At 43.4% G+C, this 27,561-nt stretch overlaps 1 protein-coding gene across 1 annotated transcript in view; it reads left to right on the top strand.

Annotated features, from left to right (window-relative positions):
* Slc25a12 (solute carrier family 25 member 12) overlaps positions 1-27,561 on the top strand; it is a gene marked incomplete at its 3' end in the record, with an annotated part of 195,305 nt that overhangs the window by 36,902 nt on the left and 130,842 nt on the right. Inside the window, 5 exon segments of the mRNA NM_001399269.2 lie at positions 8,738-8,877; positions 17,061-17,207; positions 19,556-19,694; positions 20,517-20,610; positions 24,116-24,200. Of these exon segments, the coding sequence (NP_001386198.1) occupies positions 8,738-8,877; positions 17,061-17,207; positions 19,556-19,694; positions 20,517-20,610; positions 24,116-24,200 (605 nt within the window).

Genomic DNA, 27,561 nt, shown 5'->3' with positions numbered 1-27,561 from the left:
GGAGTTTGGAGCTGCTCCATAACATCTTGGGAATATTGCTACCCTGCCATTTTCCACCCACAAGGAGGCTCAGGGATGATGGAGTTTCCCCAGTGTCCCCTCTACTTTAGAGCCTTGGTTTTAGGACACAAAGTCGAGAGAGCCAAATTGTCTCCTGAGGTGAATGCAGATGTTGAGTTAAATTCTTCCGTAGGAACATTGTCTCCCAAGTATACAAACCAGAATTTTTCTTTTCTTTCTTTCCTTTTTTTTTTCTTCAGCTATCATTCATCTTCAAAGACGATCATTTGTAGAAATTAGTTGACCGTAATAAAAAGTATTGGTTAATCTTTTCTTCAGCAGCTTTTCGATAAATCAGTGTAGTATTTTTCAAAGATTTAGAGCCCCCTTTTTTTTGCCCGTTCATTTCTCTTAATATTTGAAAGCATTTTTATTATGGATAAAAATTAATAACATAAACGTTTTCCATTTTTGTAGTTTTCAAGTGTTCAGTTCAGCCAGGTTTGGGATGTTCACTTTTCCAGAACTTTTCATCCTCCAGGAGTGAAATTGACCCCCCCCTTTATGGTGTGAATTGCCACAAATATTTGTAAAGAAAACCTGGAAATCCAGGCTTTCCCTGAGTTACAGCACTGTTTATCCCCTTTGATGGGTTAATTGAAGTAGAAGTGTCACTTATTTACTCGTAAAAGGCATGGTGGCTCACAGTACTTGGGAGGCAAAGGCAAAGGCAGAGGCAGGTGGATCCCTGCAGTCTGAGGCCAGCCTGGTCTAGTTCTAGGACAGCCAGAGCTACATAGAGAAACCTTGTCCTAAAAAACAAAACAAAACAAAAACCAAAAAGGAAGCAACGTCACTATAATTTGTCAGAGCGTGTGAAAGTATGGGTACGTTGCCTCTTGCCTGTGATTTGGTGGGCACACTGTCTACTCTGGCACCCCACCCCCTTCATTGGCTCATCCTCCTTTGTGAAGAACATTTTCGCCTAAAAATAACTCTGCAGAGGTCTGTGTTTCGGCATAGAGCCGGGCATCCGCCCTGCTTTGCAGCAAGCTCTGGTCATTTTGCTTCCTGAAGAACAATGACTATAGAGAGGGCACAGGGCCTTTAACACCTAGTTAACCAGCATCAACTCCAAGTGAGTAACAGTGCTGAGTGTTCTCCTTGCACACGTGCACACACGTGTACACATGTGCACACACAGCTTTCTTCCAAACATGGCACAGTGATGTTGGGGGAACTGGACAGGAGAATTGGAGTTAATGACAGTTTCTCTGAGCTTATATTGTGTGCACATCAGCCAGGAGGGTAGTGTCACATGCCTTTAATTCCAACGCTGGAGAAGCAGAGGCAGGTGGACCTCTGTGAATTCAAGGTCCACCCGGTCTTCAGTTTCAGGACTGGATAGCCAAGTCTACACAGAGAGACCCTGTCTCAAGAAAAACCAAAAACAAACAAAGAATTAGGTTTCTTAAAATCAAGTTCCATTTTGTTTTGTCTCCCGCCTTACCGTGTGTCCCCTCCATTTGGTTGCTTTCCCCGATTTGTGCGTGTGCCTTTTTAAGTGTCACTGAAGATACTTCATTCAACAGACCATCAACAGACTCCTGTAACTGTTGATTAAGAGATTAAAATGAACACAGGAAACAGCAGAACGGCTGGCACACACCTCACTTCACGAAGATAAAAGATCACGGACAGTACAGCTGAATCTTATTACTTTATGGCTCTTTTGTTTTTCCCTTAATTTATGACTTATGAGTTAGGATTTTAAGAAATATAGTCAGAATGGAAAAAGTAGTTTGAGTTTCTAACAACACCTACCATAATCTGAAGGATTTAGGAAGCCCCTGCCTCCGAGATGTGCTTTCTTCTTTCTTTTACGTACAGATAATCTTATCATGAAATAACCAGAAGTTATTTCACAATAACTGTGAAGTTCTAGTTCTCCCGCCCCACCCCCGTTTCTCCTTTCTCTCCCCCTTGATCTCATTTTGTAAGGGCTTTGGTCATTTCCTCTTCCTGTTCTCTATCCCTACTTTCGAGGGTCCACTTTTAGATAATATCTCTCTCTCTCTCTCTTTCTCTCTCTCTCTCTCTCTCTCTCTCTCTCTCTCTCTCTCTCTCTCTCTCTCTTTGTGGTTCTGGGAGTTGAACCCAGGGCCTCGTGAATTCTAGGTAAGCTTTCTCCCACTGAGCTCAAGCTCCACTCTTAGGCCAGCTTTCTCAATCAATCTGAAAGCAGTGATATAGAGAAGAGAGTATCCGACTTACGTCTTTGAGAAAACTAGCATCAAAATCATTCTGTTCAGCAAGTGCCACGTAATAAGGTTTTTAAGGCCCACTCCTCCCAAAGACTCCAGCTTCTCTGTGTAAGGAAATCATCAACTTGGAAGTGTATTTTTAGAGGATCTGTGGGTATGTGATGAAGGTTGGTTTGTATCCGTTTAATAAAATGAATTGTTCTTATATATTTATAGACGCATGTTTAGGGAAAAGAAATTTGATGGTCACTTTAACTAGAGTTCAATGCTTTGCGCCCAATGGCCTTGCATTTTTTAGTTGGAGCTATATAAGGGACAGTTTTCTTGTGCACACATGGGAAAGTAAGGAGCCATATTGGATGCAAACGGCAACAGAATGGCGACCAATCACGTTGCCGTTGCTCTGGTCTTTGGACAGCAGTGTTGGTGTTATCTGTGTGTTTGTTCATACTGTTCTCATCATCCTTTTGTTTTAGATGTGCTTTTTATGCACATCAAGCTATATATCTAAGCTCTGGCATCATAGCAACTATTCATATGCGTAACAGCAGCAAACCTTTACTTGAGTGCCAGACAAGGTGTTTTTGTTGCTGTGGTCAGACAGGCCTCCATTCCGCAGAGAGGACTTACATCAAGGCCTTGTAACACTTCAGAATGAAGGCTCAGAAGAGGATTCTGGAGTTCTGTTCTTGTTTGTTTCTTTTTTTAAATGAATAAAGCTTTAGTTAATATTTTTCTCTTTGATGATCTTTAATAAACTTGTAATGCATGCTACGGGTAATTACTTAATGGCTTGTATCTCTGTTGCTGCCAGATGGCCTGAGCCTTGTGGAGCCCATTGCATGTGCTGATACAGTGTCCATGTGCCGTGTCTCACTGTTACCCACTAGTGTGCTGGTGTCCTGCTGGGTAGAATTAGGTAGCCGTAACCTGATGCCCGTCAAGTGGGAATACTGCATCGTACTGTTATATGCTGCCTTGCATTTATCTAAAAAGACTTTTATAGAAGGTATTTATTGCTCTAACAGAGATTGGATTCTAAAATAAATGAACATAATCAGAAGAAACTCATACTTGTTTACTAATAAACAAATCTGCTCTAGATTTTCTATTAAACACTTGTGCACACTGCACCCCAATGGATTTGTTAGGACTGGAAACTCGCCACACTGGACTTTTCCAAAGACACACCCATACTTCACAAACCTTCTAAAGCAGGAATACCTTTTGATATAGTACTGTGTTGTCCAGGATATACAGGGTACAGCAAGTAAAAAAAAAAAAAGTATTCCACACATGCTTTTGAAGTGGACTTTCCTCTTAGGGGAAGCCATAACAACAGTTGTGTTATGCCACGGGAGTGTAATGCCAAGAACCCTGCACGTGCCCTTTCTCTGTGGAGAATAACTATAGATGTGGATAGTGTGAAAGTCTAGTGGCCACACACTGTGATAATTTGGTGTGCGAGAGAGGCCCATGGATATTTGATTAAATCAGGAAGGAAATTTAAGATGCTTTGTACTGCTTTTGGGCATCAAAAAGGACTGTTTTGAATAAAATACACAAGGTTACTAAAGTAGCTTAAAGTTTGACGTTAAAAGGGTTTTATGCCACTTGACGGTAGACTGTTAGGCCTTGTAGCTTCTGTGATGTTCTTTAACTGTGAGCTCATCTTTCCTGAGAAATGAACCTTTATGTATATTTGGCAGCAGGACCCCTGTTTGACTGATCACAAGTAATCCGTTCTGGAGGTAGGTAAAGGGTTAACAAACACCTTTCCCCCCCAGAATGCCTGGGGAGTTCACCTAGGACACTAATTCCTTCCTGAGAGTAGAGGGGTAGTAGAAGTGGAGGCTGAGGGAGTCTGCATGCTGAGGCCTGTTGGTCGGGACTTCCTCCACCACTTCCTGGTGTTGATCCTTTCTGTTGTTACCTTGTTGCTGTTTGTTTTCTTATCTGGGTTCCGAGTTGTTCCTCTTCTTCCCTCCCGATTTTCCCTTCACTGAAAAGCACATCCACACGTCTCACTGTTGTGTCTGTTCAGTTGTACACAAGGATAGTCACCATTTACCACAGGTATCCAAAGGGCCACTCTGATTTCACCCTAAGAACCGTGCAGGTGAAAAAACCAAGCTGTTGAGGAAAAAAAAGTTTCCCTTGGCAGTAAAGAATGCTCGGGTCTCAAGCCTTTAAAGTCGGAAGCAGCGGCTCCTGCTGGAATCCTTGAAATCAGATGTCAAGCTGGGCTGATGGTAGGCGGGCTGTGTCATGGGGCTGATGGCTTGTATACCTACAGGAGGAGTTCTCTGGCCACAGCGTTGGTACAGCAGCTCCTTCCAGGCTCATTCATGGAGCAGGCATGGTGGCAGTCTTGGAGAAGAGTGCCAGCCCCGGTCAGAGGTAATTTTGTACTGCAGAAAGGTGCTGAAGACCCTTCAGGAAGCGCCCATAAGAAACCAGGGGAGGGGTGAGGGGGGGATGAGACGGGGAGACACAGTGCGGGTTGCCGGGGAAACGGAAACCTCTGTTAAGACATATTTACATAATTTGTTTCAATGTGTATTTCACCTAGTCCAGTCTTCATAAGTGACTGATACAGCTAAACTGACTAATATACCGTTTTCAGAACATTTTTCCGTTATCACATTCTCACCTTTACCTGCTCTCCAGACAAATCACGTGCTCCTCTCCTTTTGAGCCAAGAGAACATAATGACAAGCTACTTTTGTTATCTGGCCCAAATTCCCTCTTCAAAGGAATTATAAAGCTTCTTTTTTCCTAAGCCCGTGTTCTCTGCAGGAAGTGGAAAAGTGGTCTATTGTTTTCTCTGTCAGAAACATGAATGGACTTCCTGTTTTTCTCAGCAGCGCCCACCTAGTATAGCCTCCTGGATCATGATCTTGCTGCCAAGAGAACTGTGGCCGCAGAAATAGTGCTCATAAAGAGTGCTATTTAGGGCTAAAGATCCTTGTTTGCCACTGGAAGATGGGATTCTCTTTGGGTGGGAAACTCATTGCTCAGCCCAGTGAGACAGATCAGGGTTCATGGTGGTCACCCTCTCAGGTCATAAAAGACCTGGTAACCCAGGAAGATAGCAAGCGCAGGTGCAGCAGCCCATGGAGCTATTGCTCATGCAGGAATCTGCCCCTTAGTTCTACGACTTTTACACAATGTTGTTTTGCAAACACATCCCGGTGGCTACTATAAATTAAGTCTTCAGTAGTTCACTAAATGGTCTCTGTAACATTCCTGAGCCAGCTTCAGGCAACAGTGATAGAACAGGGACAGATTGGAGATGACATCCCAAGAGATGCCGGAGAGGTTCACAGTCTTATTATCCCTAAGCATTCCAGCCGAGCCTAGGGTGTGACAAAAAAAAAAAAAAAAAAAAAAGGACTGAAAGTATCATGGAGTAGTTAATAAACTGGGGATGATGTCACCGTGAAACCACGTACAGAGCTGTCAGGGCCATTCGGGGAGAAGTAGAAAATGTCCAAATACAACTCGTAGGAAATGCCACTTCTGTATTTGAGAGCCTGCTACGACTAATTTAATTGCTCGAACAGCGCTCTAAGTACTCAGAGACTGCTAGGAAGTCAGTAAGAAAGAGCTTCCCGTTTAAGGTTTCACTCTAGGGCTGGGGGACAGCCCTGTGGTGGAGTGCTTGCTTAGCATTGGCAAGACATAGGGTTGATTGTTAACCCACTTTGGCAAGGAGTCTTTTACTATAAAGGTCGTCTTCAAATATGCTTTATAAGTTTAGTTTGTGAGCCTAGTATGGTAGCTCAGGCCTGTAATTCCCAGCCTTCAGAAGGCTGAAGCAGGAGGATTGCCAAGAGTTCAAGGCCATACTGGGTGACAGTATGAGGCCCTGTTTCAAATAACAAAACCAAGCCAAGCAAAATTACGCCAGGCCTGATAGTGTCAGCCTGTAATCCCAGCTACTTGGTGGCTGAGACAGGAGGATTCTAAATTCAAAGCCCTATTGGGCTTCAGAGTAGGTTCAGGCCCAGCCTAAGTAACCAGACACTGTCTCAAAAAAAGGGGCGGTGGTGCTACAGATCAGTAGCAGGAAGCTTACCTAGCATGCTCAAAGACTGGGGTTCATTACCCAATACCACAGATAAATACACAGCTAAGTAAGTAAATAAACAAACAGAGACAATTTAGAAAATATCCTTTTGGTGATGTCAGAAAAAAAAAAAAAAACCCAAAGCCATTACATTTTGTTTGTTTGAAGGCTTCTGAGTCTTTGACTTTGAGGCTCTTTCGCACTTAAGATTCTGGTAATTTCAAACCCTGTGAAAGGGATCCAGTTTTATCTGCTGTTACATAAATATTATGCAGATAGTTTTCCTTTTGTTTTAGAGATAGTGCCATGCTGAGGGGACTCAGACCTGCTAGGCAGCGGAGTGTATGTTTCCTATTAAGTAACTGGACGTTCTGAGTTACAACTTTTAAACTAAAAGTTACTATGAAGTAACGTTCTTTCTCTCGCCATCTTAGCATTACTTCATATACACAATGGTTTATTCTTACTCTGCATCCCGCCGCACTCCTTATTTTTTAATGTAAGCACCTTTTTGCTAGATTCGTTTTGTTTCTGAGACTCCGTCTTACCCTGTAGCTCTGGCTAGCTAGGCACTCATTATGTAAACCGGGGTGAGCGCTAGTTCACAGAGATCCTCCTGCCTCTGCCACCGGAATGCTGGGATTAAAGGCCAGCATTGCCACATCTGGTTGGTTAGACCTCTAAAATAAGTAAAGTTGGTTTAATTTGAGAATATAGTGATTAATTGTATTAATGGATCCTAAAAATATTTGTTAGCGTTCCATGTTTTAAACATTATACAATACTTACTATTTTAATTAATTTATAAGCTTCAATATATTTACAATCAGAAGTTTTATTTGCACCCCCCCTTCATCCCTCTCGAGTAGAGGATCCTGGGGATTGGATCCATGATCTCATGCATGATAGGCAAGCATTCTACACAAGCCACATCCCCAGACCCTAGCTTTAAGGATGCTCTTTTGTCTGGGTCTGAGCCAGAATCTCGTGACTAGATATTGAAGTCTTTTCAGAATAAAAGCCCCATGCAGTGTTTGGCTCATGTTCACTTATGGTGAACATACTTGACGTAGGTCGAAAGCTCTGAGATCCTGTTAGCTAAGAAATCCTGCCTCCATTGAGAGAGATGCTGAGAATCCCGTCTCCCCAGTGACATCCAACGCCTCCTTCTGAGTTTGCTGCATCTTGTGAACCAGAGCTGTTTATCCTGAGTCCAGACTGCTAGGAGAGTTCCACCCAAACGCAGCATTTTCGTCAAGGAAAGGGGTCCATAAAACAAAGGGAACCCATTGCCCCATCACCAGTTATGAGACTGACACTGTATTCAAAGACTGTCAAAATCAGAGAAAACAACATAGTTAGAGGCAATCGTAAAACAGCAAAGCCATGTTTACTAGTTCTCTAGGATAACTGATAGCTATTGATGGTAAAACTCTTTCACTAATAAAATTGGCTTAAATTGGAAAATAATTTAGTTAAGACCTTACTAAAAAGGCTTCCTGCTTTCTTAACGTTGCTAGTGATTTTTTTTTTTTTTTTTGGCATGAGCTTCTAAATTAGTCTACCCAGTCTATGCTTGTTAAAGTACCAGTCATTTGTGAACCGTTTTTCATAATACATGTAAAACTGCTAGGAAGCAAATGATCTCGCTGGTGCATGAAGACAAGCAACGGAGTTCTGGTTGTGTCTTCCAGCGTGACTGGTACCCAAGGGGAAGTTAGCATGCCGTGGATGTCTCTTCGTTGACAAGCGGATCACTAATTTCACTTACCTTAAAATATTTTAATAGCTCAGACTGATAATCATAGATTTTAGGGGGATTTCGAGGCTTTGTGGCGAGGCCCTATTTTTGACACTATCAGCTTTTAATAAGGTGCTTTACTGCTGAGCTAATGATGTGCTGTTGGTAGTATTTCTTATAGCTATCTTCAATAGTCATATTCAGGCTAGTGTGAATGTAATAATCACGCCTCAATCAAACCATACTTAGTATGACAAATATTGCATTATACTGTAATTTAGGTATTCACGCTTCTGATAAAAGGCTTAATTCGACTCCTTGAGGAACCAGGGAAACACTATTGATTTTATGCTGGAATAAAGTAGCAGTTATTGATACTGCAAGATAGAAATCGCTTCCTAATTAAAATTAAATCAAGAGAAATTAAGACTCTCACGGCCTTACACGTAGCGGTATACAATCTTAAGTGAAAAATTATATTTTGTATCAGTTGTGCTCCTGCATGGGTTTCCGGGCACAGAGAGATTTGCAGTTCCTCTTGGTAGAAGCAGCCGGTCTTGACTCTTTAAACGTTTCTTAATTCTTCTCTGTAGGAGCATTGCAGTGGATTGGGTGATTCGCTGTCAGCGGGACTGACTCATTTTTCTTTTCCCTTTTAAGAAAATGTCAAGGAGATTTTCGGACAGACTATTATCCATCACCACATCCCCTTTAACTGGGACTGCGAGTTCATCCGGCTGCACTTTGGGCACAACCGCAAGAAGCACCTGAACTATGTGGAATTCACTCAGTTCCTCCAGGTAGGCGCCCTTCCGGTCTAGCTCAGAGATGGAGGCAGTCCCTTCTCACCCTCATTCCTCATTTCCCTCTCACTGAAGCAAGCTCTTTTGACTCTGGCAGCCATTTTCTTTCAGCCTGTACTTGCATTCATTTAAGTAGTCAGCTTATATTATCCCTTCTTAATTTCTCAGCTTTCAGAAAAATGTTGGGTTGAGTTCTAGCTATGTGAGATTCGGAGTTCTTCTGCCTCTCACGGCCAAGCACAGGCTCAGATATTTTCCACTTTCATCCTTTCTGTAGTTATGTCACAAGTCTGTTCAGGTCAATAGTCACAGGAATGACTATAATTTCATAAATATAGCCCTCCACACCTATGGGCTTTGTATCTGTGGAGCCGAGATAGAAAAATACAGATAGAAAAATATTTGGAAAAAAAGTTGCATCTACATTGAACATGCACGAACTTTTTTTCCTGTCGTTATTCCTTGAACAATAAAGTGTAATTACATTTACATAGGATCCACACTGTATTAGTGGGCTTTTGTTTTATTTTGTTTTGGTTTTTATCTCTTTCTGAGATAGAGTTCCTCTGTGTATCGCCCTGGCTGTCCTGGAACTCACTCTGTAGGCCAGACTGGCCTCAAACTCAGAAGTCCACCTGCCTCTGCTTCCCAAGTGCTGGGGTTAAAGGTGCATGCACTACCTCCCAGCTGCATTAAATTTTATAAGTAGAGATTATTTCAAATCTATAAGAGAGGCTGGTGAGATGGGTCAATTAGTAAAGGCGGATGCCACCAAGCCCTGATAACCTGAGTTTGATATTTTAAAGTCATGTGGTGGAAGGTGAAAACTGAATCTTGCAAGCTGTCCTCTGACCACCCATGTATACCATGGTGCACACACACACACATACACACACACACACATACACACACACACACACACACACACACACACATACACGTGCACATGCACATGCACATACACATGCATGCACATGCACGCACATGCACACATGTATACAGAGGTGGGGAAAATATACCAATAATAAATGCAAAAACGTAGGCTCTGCATAGGCTGTGTGGAGGAGATGATTTAAAGCATATGGGGGGACATGAGTAGGCTCTCTGCAAACAGTGACCCGAGGGATACCTCTGATTGATGACTAGAATTTCTGATTTGTTTAGAATCTCCAATGTTTGTTTACTTTTCTACCTAGTGATGTTAACTCTTCTAGCCATTGCTGTTGTTAAAGTCTCCTTAGTGCATTTGAAGCCCAGCCGGTTATCTTATCAATTTCCTATCAGTGACACTCTCTAGGAATCTCCCATCTAAGCAAAAATGGAGGGCCAGGTGTCTGGCCCGGTGTCTGGCATGCATGCTATCCTAGTGTAACAGAGGCAGTTTACGGGCTTTTAGTATGGTAATGGTATTTTGCAACCTCTGTCTATCCCAGACCTTTTCATACAGAACACCCTGGTCTGTTGTAGGAGTCACTTCCATCAATACTTCTCTTCCAGCTTCTGGGGACTACTAACCTGCCTTTGTTTTAATGGATTATATAGTGTAGACAATTCATGCGAATGGGATTGTATGATAGGATAGTTTGTGTGTCTTTTCCTTTCACTTAACATAATATTTAAGATAATTACCCATATTAGATCAAATCCTAGTGCTCTGGAGGCAGAGACAGGCAGACTTCTCAAGTTTGAGGCCAGCCTGGTCTACCCAGAGAGTTGTACCTCAGTGCCTAGTGTAGGTGAAGCCCTAGGTTCAATCCATAGGGAACAGCCACTAGGCCTTTAGCTAGGGTGTAATTGTTCACACTTGTAGTTCTTGCATTTAGGAGGCTGAAGCTGGGGAATAGAAGTTCAAACATACATTTGGATCACACCCGGGCCATATGAGAAGACCTTGTCTCAAGAAACAAGCAAGAAGAACCACCCATATTTGATCATATTTTGACTCATTATTCACTGTGTGACTATATTTTTGTCCATTTATGAGTTGTTTCTGACCTTCTGGTTCTTGTGCACAGTAATAACTGCTACAAACATTCACATTCAAATATTTGTTAGGTGACCCATTTTCAATTGTCTTGTGTAGGGAGAGAATTACAGTCTTCAAGTCCTCTATTAACTCCCCTTGTGCCCCTCTGTTCATCCCTTCCCTTTTGTGGTGACGGGCGTAGTGTCCAGGACCTCGAGCATGTTGGACAACTGCTCTCACTGAGCCAAGTCCTGGCCCCTTTGCCTGACGTTCTAAGGAAACACCAGAGTGTGTTTCCTGGTGCCGTTCCAGTCTGAAGGTGAAACTGAGCTACTCCCCGGTTGCTGTCACTTTCAGCCTGAAGAGCCTGTTTGTCCTTATGGTACATTCATTACACATCTCCGTTCCCTGAGTTTAATCTTTCTTTCATAATCTTTCTTTCGTAATGGTTTTCTTCTTTTTGACGGGATGTTTCCTGTATTGGCTCTCCAAGAAAAGTAAAATAAAGTTGAGATTTTCTCATGTGGGAAAGGCTTCCATCGTCATACTTAAACAGTTAGGTCAGATGTTGGTTTTTAAGGCATTTCTTGTGTGCTTTCTCCTTTGTGGTGTTGATGTTGAGCTGCCCAGTGCCATTCTCACTGGAGATTTCTCTTGCATTCTGGGGGGTTTTAGGACTCTCCACCCCACCACTGCCACCCCTCTCATTACCAATGGTTGGTTTCTTGACTGGTTGTTTCCAGGTCTGGATCAAGAAATTGAAATAAGGGCTTCCACAGATGCAGTCTCCAAGCTGTGTTCAGGAGCAAAGGGATAGTCAGATGAGGCACACATGAGAACAGGTGGAAGCACACACAAGCGGGCAGCAGCTGCATGACCACAGAGGGGTCATGGGCCCCAGGGCATTGGTGTCATTTAAGGAAGAGGGAAGGAAGGCAGGCGGGAGGGAGGGAGGGAGGGAGGGACTTGTTACTAAAGGGCATAATATGAGTAGTTCTCTACTTCACTTGACAAGTTTGAGTTATGTAACCTATACTGCCCCTATTCTTTCCCATAATGCACTTGATTTTAATCATAAGCACACCCCAGAATACATAGGGGTAAGATGGTATAGCAGGGCCAGCAATATGGCTCAATGAGTAAAGGCACTTGCCACCAAGTCTGGTGAAATGAGTTCAATCCTTAGGACCCATAGGATAGAAAGAGAGAACCAATCACAATAAATTGTCCTTTGACAGCCACATGCATGCTATGGTATGCCCCCACCTCCATTTTTATAAAGTAATACATTTTTTAATTGAAAAAGAATTAGAGATGGTCGATAGATGATTTTCTTTAAAAGCTCACCTAGAGGACATGGTTTGCCTTGCTGCCCATGTACCCAAAACAGGTTCATGCTGGATTGTCTCTCCCCACCTTCCTACAGAATGTGACTGGAAAGGCGTTGATCCATGTTTGATGACTGTCGGGGAAAGAGGAATGTCCCCATTATTTGGAGTAGGAAACATGTACAGCCTGATGTAGGTGGGAGTCCTGGGTTACTCACAGGCTGCTAGATGCATTGTTAGGAAAAGGCTGTGTTCATGGCCCATGTCAAGTAGATTTATTCCCTATGCTTGCCTGCCTTGCCTTCCTGAGATGTATTCATGTGAGTTTACTTTTTAGTCATTTTACTAGGCATTCAATAGGATCTTATAAAAAACTTCAATTCTTGAAGTTATTTTCCCCTTTTGCATTTTTTCTTTTAGCTTTCACCCTATTTTCCTTCTGGTTCTCTAAATCTTTTAAATTAGTATTTGTCATATTTTGAAATCTTTAAGAGTTCTCTTGGTTTTCCAAATATCTTCCAAAATTTTATCTATTTATTTGTTTGTTTTAATGGCATTTCTGGGTATGATAATATAGTCTATGGGTTGAGGCAGAGAGAAAATTCCAAATTGGAGTTTAGCTTAGGATACACTTTAAGACTTTGTTTTAGGAAAAAAAGAAAGAAAAAAAGAAAGAAAGGAAGAAAGAAAAGGCAGAAAAATAGCATACCTAGTTCTTATTAGAGCACTGCACAATTTTCCCCCACCTCTTCAATTTTATTGAAGATGGGATTTTCAGTTTCATTTCCTTCAGAGTATGTTTGCTACAAATTTCATTTTTACTCCTTCTGTTTCCTCTTTCTGTTTGCTTTTTAAAAAAGATTTATTTCTTACACTTATGTTCCTATGTATGTTCATGTGCACTGTGTATATACAGATGTCCTTGGAGGGTCAGAAAAGAACATTGAATCCCCTCCCAGAACTAGAGTTACAAGTGGTGTAATCCAGGGCTGGAGAGATTAACCTCTGGAGGGCTCAGAGGTTAAGAGCACTGACTGCTCTTCCAGAGGTCCTGAGTTCAAATCCCAGCAACCACATGGTGGCTCACAACCATCTGTAATGAGGATCTGATGCCCTCTTCTGGTGTGTCTGAAGACAGCTACAGTGTTATTCGTGTACATTAAATAAATATTCAAATAAAAACTTTAAAAGATAAGTGATGTAATCCACCCAGTGTGGGCGCTGGTGACTGAACATGGGTTCACTGCTAGAGCAGTAAGCACTCTGAACTCATGAGCCGGCTCTCCAGCCTCTGTTTGGTTTGGCTGCCTTAGTCCCTTGAGTGCTCACACATCCAGCTTCCAACTTTTCTTCTTGTCTGTGTCTCTGTTTCTCATACCAGAGGCATTTGTTGGGTCTGATCTGATGGTCTTGTGTTCATGTTTACGATTAGAACTTACCGAACACTATGAATTTATGGTAATCGGTTTAACTACCTTTCTATTACTGTGACAAAATACCATGACCAAGCCATATATAGACAGAAGCATTTAATTTGGCTTACGGTTTCAGAGGGTTAGAGTCTATGATGGCAGAACAAAGGCACGGTGGAGGAACAGCTGAGAGCTCACACCGTGACTCATGAGCAGGAAGCAGAGATAACTCAGCATGCATTTTGAAACCTCAAAGCCCTCCCCCAGTGGCACACTTCCTCCATCAAGGCCACACCCCCTAAGCCTCCCCAAAGAGCTACCAACTGGAGTCCAAGTAAACATGAGCCTGTGGAGGCCATTCTGTACCAGCACAGGGTTTACTAACTTCAGACATGGCAGTGAAATGCTGTGGTACGGCCATTTTGTTGGAGCTCTGGGGTGCCTCTGTGACAGGCCTTTGGATTAGTGAATGAGGTCGTCTGCTTTAGGAGACGGCCCAGCATGTACACTGCTTGCTGCACAGGATGAGAATCAGTTCAACCCCTAACATGCCAGAAAAGGTGGACGGGCAGGTTTACATGTTGGGTCCTCTGTGATCCCAGGCTGTGTGAGGCCACGACAGGAGGACCACTGGGCTTGATGGCTGCTGTCCTGGCTCTGGGTTCAGTGAGAGAGTCTGTCTGAAGAGAATAAGGTGAAGAGTAGTAGAGCAGGACAGGTAGTGTCCTCCTGTGGCTTCTACGTGCATACTCTTACACACCACACACACGCACACACAGACACACATACATACACACACCACCAACCACACAACATACAGACACACACAATACCACACTCACACCACACCACACCACACATACCACATACACACAACACCACACATACCACACATCCAACACCACACACACACATGCACACACACATACACACATAGACCACCAACCACACAACATACAGACACACACAATACCACACTCACACCACACCACACCACACATACCACGTACACACAACACCACACATACCACACACCTAACACCACACACACACATGCACACACACATACACACATAGACCACCAACCACACAACATACAGACACACACAATACCACACTCACACCACACCACACATACCACATACACACAACACCACACATACCACACATCCAACACCACACACACACACATGCACACACACATACACACATAGACCACCAACCACACAACATACAGACACACACAATACCATAATCACACCACACCACACATACCACATACACACAACACCACACATAACACACCACACATAACACACACACAGACACACACACACATCACAACCATACAACATACAGACACATACAACACCACACACACCACACATACCACACATACAACACCACTCCCCCCACACAGACACACACACATACCACACACACATACACACATACACAACCAACCACACAACATACAGACACACACAATACCACACTCACACCATGCCACACATACCACACACACAGGCACACACACAATACCACACACAGACACACAGACACACACCATACATACCTCACACACATCACCACACATATCACACACACCACACACACACACACACACACACACACACACACACACAAACACACGAAGCAGTTACCTGTCTACTCCATCACTCATTAGCCTAGCCTCTCTCTGCCTTTTACCAACTCTGGCAGAAAACTTAAAGGTTGTTTGTCCATCTGGAGAGTTTAACGGAGGAATCCTAGGCTGAGGGAATTTGATGCAGAACACAACCCTGAAAGAGGGAAATAAGTTTAAATCCATGTCCGTAGCAACTGTCTGTAGCCCCAAGCTCTATTCGCTACTCAGCAACCAGACAATAAAAAATCCAAGTCGACTCAAGGTCCCAGTCAAGGCTGGCTTTGAACTGCTCATCCTTCAACCCCCACCTCTAGAATTAAATGTGTGTGGTTATAGGTTTTACAATTCTAATGGGACCCCAGCTTTTATTTGATTCTCATAGCAGATATGCCTCGAGGGCTCATAGCAGCTCTGTAGAGCCGTCTGCAGCTCCTGACCCACTGAAAGATTTAGAAGGCTTGATATACTTGTCTTTAGATCATCATCCTGCTAAGTATTATTGGAAAATTTGTTACAGAATCTCACACACATACAGAAAGCCACATAAAACAAATGGGTAGCATAATGAATTATAAAACAAATATTTGCTAAGTTAATTTTAATGACTTGAATTACGGTTGAGATATCAAGAATCTATGGAAGTATAATTAAAACCAGATGTGGTGGTTGCACGCCTATAACCCCAGTACTTGGGAGCTGACGGCAGAAGAATCAGGAATTCAAGGCTAGCTTTGACTACACAGAGCTCAAAGCCAACCTGGACTACTCGAATGAGACCCTGCTTTTTTGTTTTTCGCTTTTTAAAGATAAATAGAAAGGGTGAGACCTCAACAAAAATGTATTTCATCTATCTGTCTATATGCCCATCCATCCACTTGTGGGTTGAACCGAGGCCTGTGTATGACATATAAACATTCTACCAGTGAGTCCCCCAACCCCTAAGTACTTTAAATGTCAGGAAAAGGTAAGCCAGTACTTTGGTGAATGGGTGTGATAATATCCAACCTTACCTTTGGACAGTCTTTAGATGTGACTATAGTTTGCAGCTTCGTGGAGCCTGAACTTGGCATCTGAATACACATCGTGTGTTGAGCCAGCTCATGCATTTGCATGATTACATCATGGGTGCCCACGACAGAAATGCTCTGGTTTAGACTCTGGTACCGTATCGTGGGGGTACATTTTACTATTTTTTATTGGAATCACTTGTTACAACACTTCATTTTACAGCAGTTCAAAACGTCAGAATCTCTGGGCTGTTTTACAGCTTGAGGGGTGACAGTTCCCGAAGGCTGACACAGCTTATAAAGTTTCCTATTTGTAATTTTCGTTTTAGAATTAGGAGGTATTGCAGTTGGCATTCGGTAGAGTTTCACACTTCATTAGTTTTGTTTTTTTTTTTTTTAATCATTTAAAAAAATGGTGTCTGATGCAGAGAGAGAGAGAGAGTGACTGGTTCTGATTGCAACATTTAAAAGCGAAAAACTGAAAATCAATGTAAACTCTTAATTCAGGAAGCTCTTGTGGACAAGTCTTCAAGCAGGAGAGAGTAAATCACTGTGTATTGGAGCAGCTAGAAGCAGGCAGTAAAAGCACTGTATCCTTTGTTTTCAGTCATGGAAATGGTCCAAGTAAAATCAGAAGTTTCCCTTTCTCACTCCTTTGGTAACTGACAGTTCTGATCCACTTTCTTTCCCCAAGGGCTACTATGTATCACATCCGTCAGCCTCCTGAACTAATCAGTTGCTTTATTGTGAATTCGGAGTCGCAGAACTCCTCCTTGGGATGTGCTCCGTTTAAACGCAGCTTCTCTCTTCTCCCTGCAGGAATTGCAATTGGAGCACGCAAGGCAAGCCTTTGCGCTGAAAGACAAGAGCAAAAGCGGCATGATCTCAGGCCTGGATTTCAGTGACGTCATGGTCACCATCCGGTCCCACATGCTCACTCCTTTTGTGGAGGAGAACCTAGTCTCAGTAAGTAAGAAGACGGGCTTCACTTCACAACTGGGTTCTAGAACATCTTCTTGGCTTGTAACTAACCAGGCTTCGTCTTTAGGTGTTAGAAGGTTAAATTATGTGACTGTGACTCTGTGTGTGTGTGTGTGTGTGTGTGTGTGTGTGTGTGTGTGTGTGTGTGTGTAAGGTGAGTGGTCTTTTCTCAGGTTTTAGCTTCATCAGAGCTGCCATCTTGCTCTCATATATTACCATTTACGATGTCCAGTCCAAGGGACAAGAGAAGGCGATCTCTGTCCTTGAGTGCAGTCTTGCTTTCATCTGGCTTCTGTCACCTCCTGCCCCAAGCTCTCTGACAGTCCAGATGCCATGGTGCCTTGCTCTGTGTGCTGGAGAGATGCACTGGCTTCTGCACATTTAATAATGTTCACGTCAGAATACACGGAGGAGTTGTGGGGCCAGCAGCCCCTGGAGTGTTACTCGCTGCCCTTTCACCTGCGCATTCAGAGCATGTGCACCAGACACAGGTCTTTTGTTCTGTCAGAGCGCAAACCTCTCTCGGATAATCATGTGGACCCACAGCACACTCATGCCACCCACTTCCTCGAACAGTGGTGAAACTCTCCTCACCTGCTTTCTTGTCCACACGCTGGTATGTGCAAGTTTTTGATTACTGCTTGTTTAGAATGGAGGAAAGCCAGTGGTACGTCTGTTGTTTCAGCTGAAGATCATTATCCGTGACTTACACTGGGGTAGAAAGATCAACGTCTGCTCTTTCTCCTCAGTGAATTTGAACATGGAGCCTGTCACTGTCCCCTCCACATCTCGCCCCTGCCCCTGCCCCTTCTGTACCTTCACCTCATACCCCAACCAAAGATGAAAGGAGGGACGGAAAAGAATCAGGGAGAGAAGAAAGGAAGAAAAGCCAGAGAGAAGGACTCACACAGTGTCAGTTAGGATGGAGGGATCCGTTTTGTATTTTCCAGCTGGGTTAGATGCCTTGGTTTACCAAAATACCGTCATAATTCTCAGAGGAAAATGTTAAGGCATAGGAACCTCGCCTTTGATAGCCAGACTGACATTAAAGAGGGAAGACAGACACTTTTGCCCATTGTTATATACAGTGTAGAAGGTGAAGCATTTAGATGTCAAAGAGAAACCAGAAAATCACACTATTTATAATAGTCTTTCTTGACTGGCGTTGTCCCCTTGGTGTTTCTATTAGCATTGCTTTGAGGTTTGAATACTGACAATTCTGCATCACCTCTGCCTTATAACTTGGGAATTAGGCTTCTAGAAACTGAAAAAAAAAAACAAAAAAACAGCACCAAATCTTCCTTTTTTGAGATGTGATACCTAAATGATGGGCAAAGTGAAGAGCTACGTTCTTAGTCTCCACAGATGATGAAGGCAGGCGGTGCACCTGTTATCCAGTGTGAATGGCCCCGAGGTGTGGTAAACCTCATAGAGAGCGAACCTTCCCCAGGTCCTCTAACCTTTGGGGAGCTTCAGGGAGCTGTGTTTTGCATGATGGGTGATCAGAGAGCTGCACATAGGTATGACAATGGCTCCTTTTTGTAGTTGAGAAAAGTTGATATAATAAAATGGTCTCAGGGCTGAAGAGAAGGCAGCAGTTAAACGTACTGGCTGCTCTTCCAGAGGACTTGGGTTCAATTCCCAGCAGCAGCATGTTGGCTCACAACCATCCATAATTCCAGTTCTGGGGATCTGACGCCCTTCTTGGGTTTTCTCTGGCATCAGGCACACCTGTGGTATACCAAACCTACCTCACACACCAGTGTGCATAGAATAAAAAAGTCAATTTTAAATGGTCTTAAAATTAAAGGTTACTCAGTGTTAGAGTGCATGGTAAATATAGAAGAGGCCTTGGTTTCAATCTACAGCATGGAAAAAAAATAAAGCTAGTGCTTGGTTTTTATTTTTGTCTATGTGCATAGGAAAAAATAAACAAGTTTCAGGAATATTCCTTATTATACATTGATATTTTTCCAGGACCAGCAGGCAGTGAATAGTTGAGGGTCTTAGAGAATCCTGTTTAAATAGCCAGGTTTTGATCTGCAATAATTATATTTGTTGTTTCTGACCTTAGCGATGGGTGAACCATGAACTCCAACTTCCAGATGTTACTTTCTTCCTTAAAACCTAAATTGCATAGCCTTCCCTAAGGGTACAAAGCACACTGTGTTTTAGTCAGCTAGCCCCCTTGTATTTAAGGGGTGGTAGCTAATTGTTTTAATGACAGAGACTCCTTTGGGTCCACTTTGAGAAGGAAAAAAAAATGAATGCAGAGTCCAAAAACCACATTTCGTTCTTTTGAGTTTTAAAAATTTTGTTTTGTAATTTCCTAGGCTGCTGGAGGGAGTACCTCACACCAAGTTAGCTTCTCCTACTTCAACGCGTTTAACTCCCTGCTCAACAATATGGAGCTGGTTCGCAAGATCTACAGCACTCTGGCCGGCACAAGGAAAGACATTGAAGTTACCAAGGGTAAGCTTTAAAAAGTTGATTGGAGGGGCTGGGGATTTAGCTCAGTGGTAGAGCCCTTACCTAGGAAGTGCAAGGCCCTGGGTTCGGTCCCCAGCTCCGAAAAAAAGAACCAAAAAAAAAAAAAGTTGAGTGGAATCTTTGAATCCGTGCTTTTCATCAGACAGATAGACCAACGTTTGTTTTTCATCAGATAGAGGCGAGGCCGGTCTAAGTCTGCCCCAGAACAAGGGGATCAGGAAAGTCAGTTGCCATGTGCATGTGCGTGTTTGACGCATGCGCACGCTTCATGTGGGCCTGGAACCCCAGGTGCAGTGTTTAATGAGATACTGAGGTCAGGAACGCAAAAGTGTTTTTGACAGTTTTGAAAAGAGCCTTGGCCCAGTCTGTCAAACAGGTCAGTGGCAGTGTGGCGGCAGCTTGTTTGTACTGAAAACGAGTTGCCTTGGAGAGAGGAGCAAGGCCACTGCTTTTGGGTGAGTGGTGGTAGGGCGTCTTGGGAGAGCTCAGAGCTTTACCTTTATCTTGTAACTCTGGAGACCAGAGGGAATGAGGGGCAAGAGAAGCGAGAATGAGAAAGGGATTGTTTTGTTGTTGAAGTTGATCTGTTTCTGCAATTTCGTCCTCTTAACATTTATTTTATCCCCAGCTTTACGGAATGCAGTTATAGGCTGAACCTGAGTATTTAAATTTAGTTTTACACGTTTAGAATAGTGCTAAAATCAATCCTTCCCCCCTTCCCCCTCCTCCCTCCCTTCCCCTCCCCCTCCCAGATTTTATATATTAGACTCTTGAAATACTAACCTTTGTTTCTTTCTGTTCCAGAGGAGTTTGCCCAGAGTGCCATACGCTATGGACAGGTTACCCCATTAGAAATTGACATCCTATACCAGCTTGCTGACCTATACAATGCTTCAGGGTAAGCCTTTCAGTGACTCTTTGTGGTGTTTAGTACAAGGTGGATCTTTTGAGGTGTGACATATACCACGTCCTTTACCAACAGCCTTTTCAGTGTATAGATTCTTTTTAAAAAATTTATTTAGTATACTTCTCAATACCCACCCCCTCCCAGCTCCCCTCCCCCTCCCATAATTCCCCCCACCCCTCCCCTTTTCCTCTGAGAAGGGGGAGGCCCCCCTGGGTATCACCCTACCCTGGCACATCAAGTCTCTGCAGGACTGAGGCTAGACATGGCAACCCAATTTAGAGGGATGGGATCTACAGACAGACAACAGATTCATGGACAGCCCCCCACCCCTGCACATGAAGACCAAGGCACACATCTGCTACAAATGGGCAGGTGGCTTAGATCTAGTCCGAACTGGCTTTGGTTGGTGGTTCAGTCTCTGGGAGCCCTCCAGGGTCCAGGTTAGTTGACTCTCTCAGTCTTCCTGTAGAGTCCCTGTCCTCTTCAGGTCCCTCAGTCTTTCCCCTAACTCTTCCACAAGACTCCCCAAGCTCCATCTAATGTTTGGCTGTGGGTCTCTGCGTTTATTTCCGTTGGCTGCTGGGTGGAGCCTCTCAGAGGACAGTTAGGTTAGGATCCTGTCTGCAAGCATGATGGAGTATCATTAATAGTGTCAGGGATGGGTCTCAATTTGGGCCAATCGTTCCCTCTGTCTCTGTTCCATTTTGTACCTGAACATCTTGTAAGGAGGTCAGATGTTTTGGTCGAAGGTTTTGTGGGTGGATTGGTGTCTTTAACCCTCCAGGTAGCTGCTTCAGTCTCTTCCACTGTTAGGAATCTCAGGTAGTCACCCCCATAAACTCCCTGCCCACCCCCAGGCCTCTTGCACATCCTAGAGATATTCCCTCCTTGGATTTCAGTTCTCTCTCTCCTGCTCTCCCTACACCTGCCCCTGACCACATTCTCCTCCCCTTCCCATCACCCATCCAACTCACTCCTTCCATCCACCATGATATCTACTTTATTTCCCCTTCTGAGAACCATGCAAGCATCCTCCCTTGGGTCCTCCTTGTTATTTAGCTTCTTTGGGTCTGTGCATTGTAGTGTGGGTATCTTGTACTTTATCGATAATGTCCACATATAAGTAAGTACATACCATGCATGTCATTTATGGTGGCACACCTTTAATTCCAGTGCTCAGGAGGCAGACATTCTGCGAATTTAAGGCCAGCTTGCTCTACAAAGGAAGTTACAGGACAGCCAGGGCTACACAGGGCCTGTGTCCAAAACAAAAACAAAAACAAAAGAAAGAATTAAAATAATCTTTGTCTTCAGTGTATAGATTTTCAGCAAGAGAAATTGGAGAAGAGAGAGAGAGAAGATGGAAGGCCAGAGAGGCAGAGGGAGGGAGAGAGAGGGAGTGCCAGGGGCACATGCATAGAGAGATTGGGTTGGAGCAAAGAGCCAAGAGATGAATTTTTGGAGGAGGAGGGGTGAGAGAGGGGAGAGAAGGGGTTCAGGGTAAGAGTGAAGAGGGAGAAGGAGGAAAATGAGAAGCAGGGAGTTGAGGAGAGGGAGAAGATGGGTTTAATGCAGGCTTTCCAAAACTTGGTTAACTTTGTAAATTCATTTAAATAGGCTGAGGTACATGGAAAACATTGTATCCTTTTTGATCGCCATAAAAGGTTGTTTTTCTGAATAGCATGTACCTAATTTGTGTTGGAGAGTTACTTTCTTAAGATATGCCTAATACATCATCATGCTTCTCCCAGAGACAATTGAGGATGTTTATGCCTTTGTTATAAGTTAAAAGCACAAAGGCCTGTAGAGGACGTTTAACATGCAAATACATGCCAATACATGCAAAACCCTCAAGCAAAGCTCCCAGTGGACAGAGCTAAAGAAGTGAATGAATGGTCTGTTTGCCAGATATGGGTGTCTCCTGAGAGGCTCTGCCAGAGCCCTACTAATACAGAGGAGGTTGCAGCTAACCATTGCACTGAACAAGGAGATCCCAATGGAGGAGTTAGAGAAAAGACTGAAGGAGCAGAAGGGGTTTGCAACCCCACAGGAAGAACAACAATATCAACCAACCAGACCCCACCAGAGCTCCCAGGGACTAAACCACCAACCAATGAGTACACATGGAGGGACCCATGGCTCCAGCCACATATGTAGCAGAGAATGGCATTGTCCAGCATCAATAGGAGGAAAAGACCTTGGTCCTGTGAAGGCTCATTTCCCCAGTGTAGGGGAATGTCAGTTTGGAGAGGGTGGGTGGGAGTGGGAGCATCCTTGTAGAAGCAGGGAGAGGGGGAAGACCCCCCTCTGGTCTGGGAGATGGGGGACAGGGAATAACATTTGAAATGTAAATACATTAAATACCAAGAAAAATAAAATTCAAAACAAAACAATCCCAATCCCTGGGTTGTTGTTGTTTCCAGTCACCTGTGGTAGTTCTTTAAATAATAATATCGGATATACTGGGCCTGAAGAGAAGGATTTGCAGTTCAGGACACTTGCTTCTTGTGCAGAGGACTCAGGTTTAATCCCAGCACCCACATCCAGGGTGGCAAATACCTGCTTGGAACTTCAGCTCCAAAAGATGCAGCACTGTCTGGTGGCTCCAGAGGGCATCTGCATTCCCAAGCGCATACCCTGGCCTGCTCAGACATACAAATATACATCATTGAAAATAAGTCTAACTATCTGAGGACTAAGAAGTTGCATATTCATATGTTCCTTCTTGCTGGATGGTGCATGCCGGGCAGATGAAACTTAGTCTTTCAGCTGCCTTGTGTACTAGCAGCACTGGGTGATTGACACAAACCACTAGGCCATGTCCCAACCATCTAAAATTCACACTTTTAGACAAATGCCTTGAGCCTCCTTCTTGCGAATAGATGGTTTTCTTAAAGTCCTTCTCAAAGCTACATCTGAAGTGGACCTGTTATCTGGCTCATGGAATGTACTTATTTTTAAGTCAGTTTTGACATCCATAGTGTTCTGTTCACATGATTCAAAACCCAAGGGCTTTGAAGAAGAGAACTATAAAACAGAGAGGGGGAGGGAGGTAGAGGGAGAAGGAAAGGGAGAAGGGGAGGGAGGGAAGGACGGGGGCGGGGTAAGACCCCTTCCTACCCTTAAGCCTTCTCTCAAGGCAGCTAACTGTTTTTCTACTTGTTTCTAACCTTCCTTGAGGGACACTGGGGACTTCTGCATTAAGAAGAGGGAATGTGGACATTTGCTTTGGGGAAATTGCTTGTTCACTTTCGAGTCCATCATTGGAATTCCATTGGATCCATTCCCTCCTTAGAGATTTCTCTGGAGGCTTTTGTTTTTGTTATAAATAAGATCTGAAGGTTCATTGTTTTTTATCACTAAAATGACCATAAAATGTGAATAAGGAGGTGGCCCCTTTGAATACATCTCTTCAGCTTTTGGGGGAGAAAGGTGTGCTCTACCTGAGGGGTTTGTCAATGTCTAACAATTCTCTTTGTCACCCTTCTCCCTTAAGGCGCTTGACTCTGGCAGACATCGAGAGAATAGCTCCGCTGGCTGAGGGGGCCTTACCTTACAACCTGGCAGAGCTTCAGAGGCAGGTATGAGCAGTCTGTGACTCCGTTCACTGTCAACAATGCTGAAATTTGGGGGAGGGGGGGCTGGAGAGATGGCTCAGAGGTTAAGAGCATTGACTGCTCTTTCAGAGGATGCTGGTTCAATTCTCCACACATGGCAGCTCACAACTGTCTGTAACTCCAGTTCCAGGGGATCCCACACCCTCACACAGACATACGCGTAAGCAAAACACTAATGCACATAAGAAATAAGAAATCATCAAAAAGAAAAAAAAAAAGAAAGAGGAAACGAAAGCTAAAGTGAGATGAAGAAACAAGCCTAAAGATTTCAGTTGTCGTGAGTATTAAAGGCGCAGGAGGCCCTAGCTCTGAGGTTCTGTTTATTCCCCACACCCTCACAAGCGCTGATGTGAGGTGGTGACTAGGGTTTGAGTTCCAACCTTCTAGCTTATTAAGATGAGGAAACACTTGTGGGGGTGACCTCCTTGGCATCATTTGCCTAAGCATCCTTAGAGATTAGTCATCAGGCCACTCTGTGGTTAAGCTGATATTTATTTATTTATTTATTTATTTATTTATTTATTTATTTATTTAAGTACAAAGCAGTTTGCAATTGAAACAAACTATCACCGTGATTGTGCCTAACAGATTACAATATGGAAAAAGAAAATGTATCTAATTAGTGAACTAGAAAGAAAATTTGTTTTCCTTTAATGTTAAGTATAATAAAAATGAGGCCCATGTCTGTAGTGTTAATACAGCTCCATTTTGGATTTTCTAAATGTTCTCAGTAAAAAAAGCCAGACCCATGAGATGACCTCCAAGATTTTTTTTTTTTAAACGAAGCCTTGTTTTAAGTGGAAACCTGGACTTCTAGCACAGGATCACAGGGCCTTGGGTGTGAGGTTTCAGGGAGCTGGCCTCTTTCTCCTGATGTTCCATTGGGCTTAGCCTTGAAGAGCCTCTGATTCTCATTATCTTTATGAGGTTTTGTGAAGTAATGGGAAATGGGGAGAGAAAGTGGGAAACGGAAGGAGGACAGAGGACCAGTGGAACATAAGGGGCAGGTTACCAAAGTACACCTATCTACCTGTTCCTCACGTGACTTCTCAGTGAGCAGCCAGGGGTGGGCTTGCAGTTACCTTCCTTCATCAATCAGGTTAGTGGGAAATCAAAGTACTCAGCCAGTAGGGGGATGAGCGCCTGCAACCCAGCACCCAGGAAGCTGAGACAGAAAGATTGCCATGAGTTCAAGGCCAGCCTGAGCTACATGGCAAAACCATGATTCCAAAAAACCAGCCAAGCAACCAACCAGAAGTGCTATTGACTTTGGAAAGGTCTCGCAGGAGATATTTCTTCTGCTTGAGCTCCATAGAATTGCTGTCTGAAGTCAATTAGGATTTCTAATTCTATCTTAGCACTAAATAAGGACATTTTCCTCAGGTGAAGCAAAGGAAAATGTAAAAGAGCCTCTTGGAGCCTTCACTTAGACCAGGCTATGTCTCGAGTGGAAGCTTAGTAGTCCTGTTCCGCATAGCCATTTAGCTTTTTGGTTTCCCCTTGCTCAAATTTTTTTGCTTTCTGTTTCCAAAGTTTCCCTCTTTTCTCTTTTTTATTTTTTATTTTATTTATTTATTTATTTATTTATTTATTTATTTATTTATTTTGAGACAGGATAATCATGTAGTCCAGGCCAGCCTCAAACTCACTATGTAGCAAGGGTTAGCTCTGATTTCCCAGCCCTCTGGTTTCCCCTTCCCAATCACTGGAATTAGGAGTTGGCTACTTACTGGGCTTCAAAGTTTATTTCTATTGTAAGTTCTCAGTCCTTAAAAATAGGTGGGTTTATTCAAAATTTGGTGTGTGTTTTTTTTAATAAAAATTTGTAACATAAAAATGTAAGACATTGAAATAGTTAATGATTTCTTACAGAATTGAACTTGGTATTTTGTACTGCGCATTTATGAAAATCGCTCTTGGGTTTTGAAAAACTTAATTGTGGAAAGATGTTGTGCAATGTTACGTCTCTGTTTTATCTGTCCTTGGAGATGTTGTTCATATCTGTTACTGGGGTTGGGGGGAGACTCAGTGATAGAGTGTAATGTATGTGAGACCCTGATTCACAGGCACCACAAGAATAAACATATAAACAGGCATGCAAAGACTGAATGAACTGAGAAATAGTTCATTCAGCTTCTTCCAAATAAACACGGGGCAGCAGGATAGCTTAGTGTATTAGTCAGGATTCTCTAGAGCAGCGCTCTCAGTCCCTGGGAGCCTTCTCTATTGTTCTCCACAATAGGAAAGAGAGAGTCTTCCCTAAACCTAGAGCTTGTAGTCTGAGCTAGACTGGCTGGGGGATGCGGGTGGGGGGAGACAGGACAGGAGGATCCTACTATCTGAAATATCTTTGTCATCGCCACTAACATCGGCAAGCTGCCCCATATCTGAGTATTGACACCCCCCCACACACAAGACCACTGGAAAATACAGATATTTATATTACAATTCATAAGCAATAGCAAAATTACAGCTATGAAGAAGCAATAAAAATAATTTTATGGTTGGGGGGGTCACCATAGCACGAACTGTATTACAGGGTCACAGCTAAGCTTGATTCTTGAAACTCAGTAGAAGGCGAGAACTGAATCCTGGAAGATGGCCTGTGACCCCTGGGTTTGCATACTGGCATGTACACACACACACACACACACACACACACACACACCATAAAAAAATAAACAGAGAAAGCAATTCACGTGAATGAATTTAAAACTCCCAACTCATGTACCCTGACTTCCACAAATAAATTAACATTTAAAAATTCTCTTTAAAATATCCCACTTCAGCAGCTGGATCCTTTGTTTCCATCTCCTGAGTGCTGGGGTCACAGCTGTGCACTACTATGCCTGTTTTAGGAGTGCTGGGGCTTAGACTCAGGGTTCATGCCAGCCAAGCATCGTACTGAGCTATGTCCACACCTCCCCAATTGGAAGTTGAAACTGAGTTAGGTAAAAGTCAACAAAAGGCTGCAGAGAAAAAGATGTGCACATTTTTTATGCTTGTACCAGTTTGGAGATTAAGCCCAGGTTACCCCTCTATGAGAGGGGCAAACAATCCTCCTTATTTTTTTTTTTTTCTGGGTGTCCCGAGTTTACTCTTTCAGCTGTACGGGATAAATGATCTGTGACGAGCTTTCTCAGGCATATAACTGTGTGTTTGTGTCTTGTTCCTATGAGGAAGAATATTAAAGCTCTGTGTCGTTTGCTCAAGATGAGCTGAAAGTTGCTCTCTGCCTTAACCATCCCGCAATGACTGCCTCTCGTTTTCACTCATGCTGTTCCTTAGCACTGGGACTTTGTCTCTGTAGTTTGTGGTCTCTTGG

This window comes from Rattus norvegicus, chromosome 3, assembly GCF_021556685.1.
Source record: "Rattus norvegicus strain SHRSP/BbbUtx chromosome 3, alternate assembly SHRSP_T2T, whole genome shotgun sequence".
Classification (NCBI taxonomy): domain Eukaryota; kingdom Metazoa; phylum Chordata; class Mammalia; order Rodentia; family Muridae; genus Rattus; species Rattus norvegicus.
Note: the sequence above shows the minus strand (reverse complement) of the source record. Positions and strands in the feature narration are given on the sequence as shown.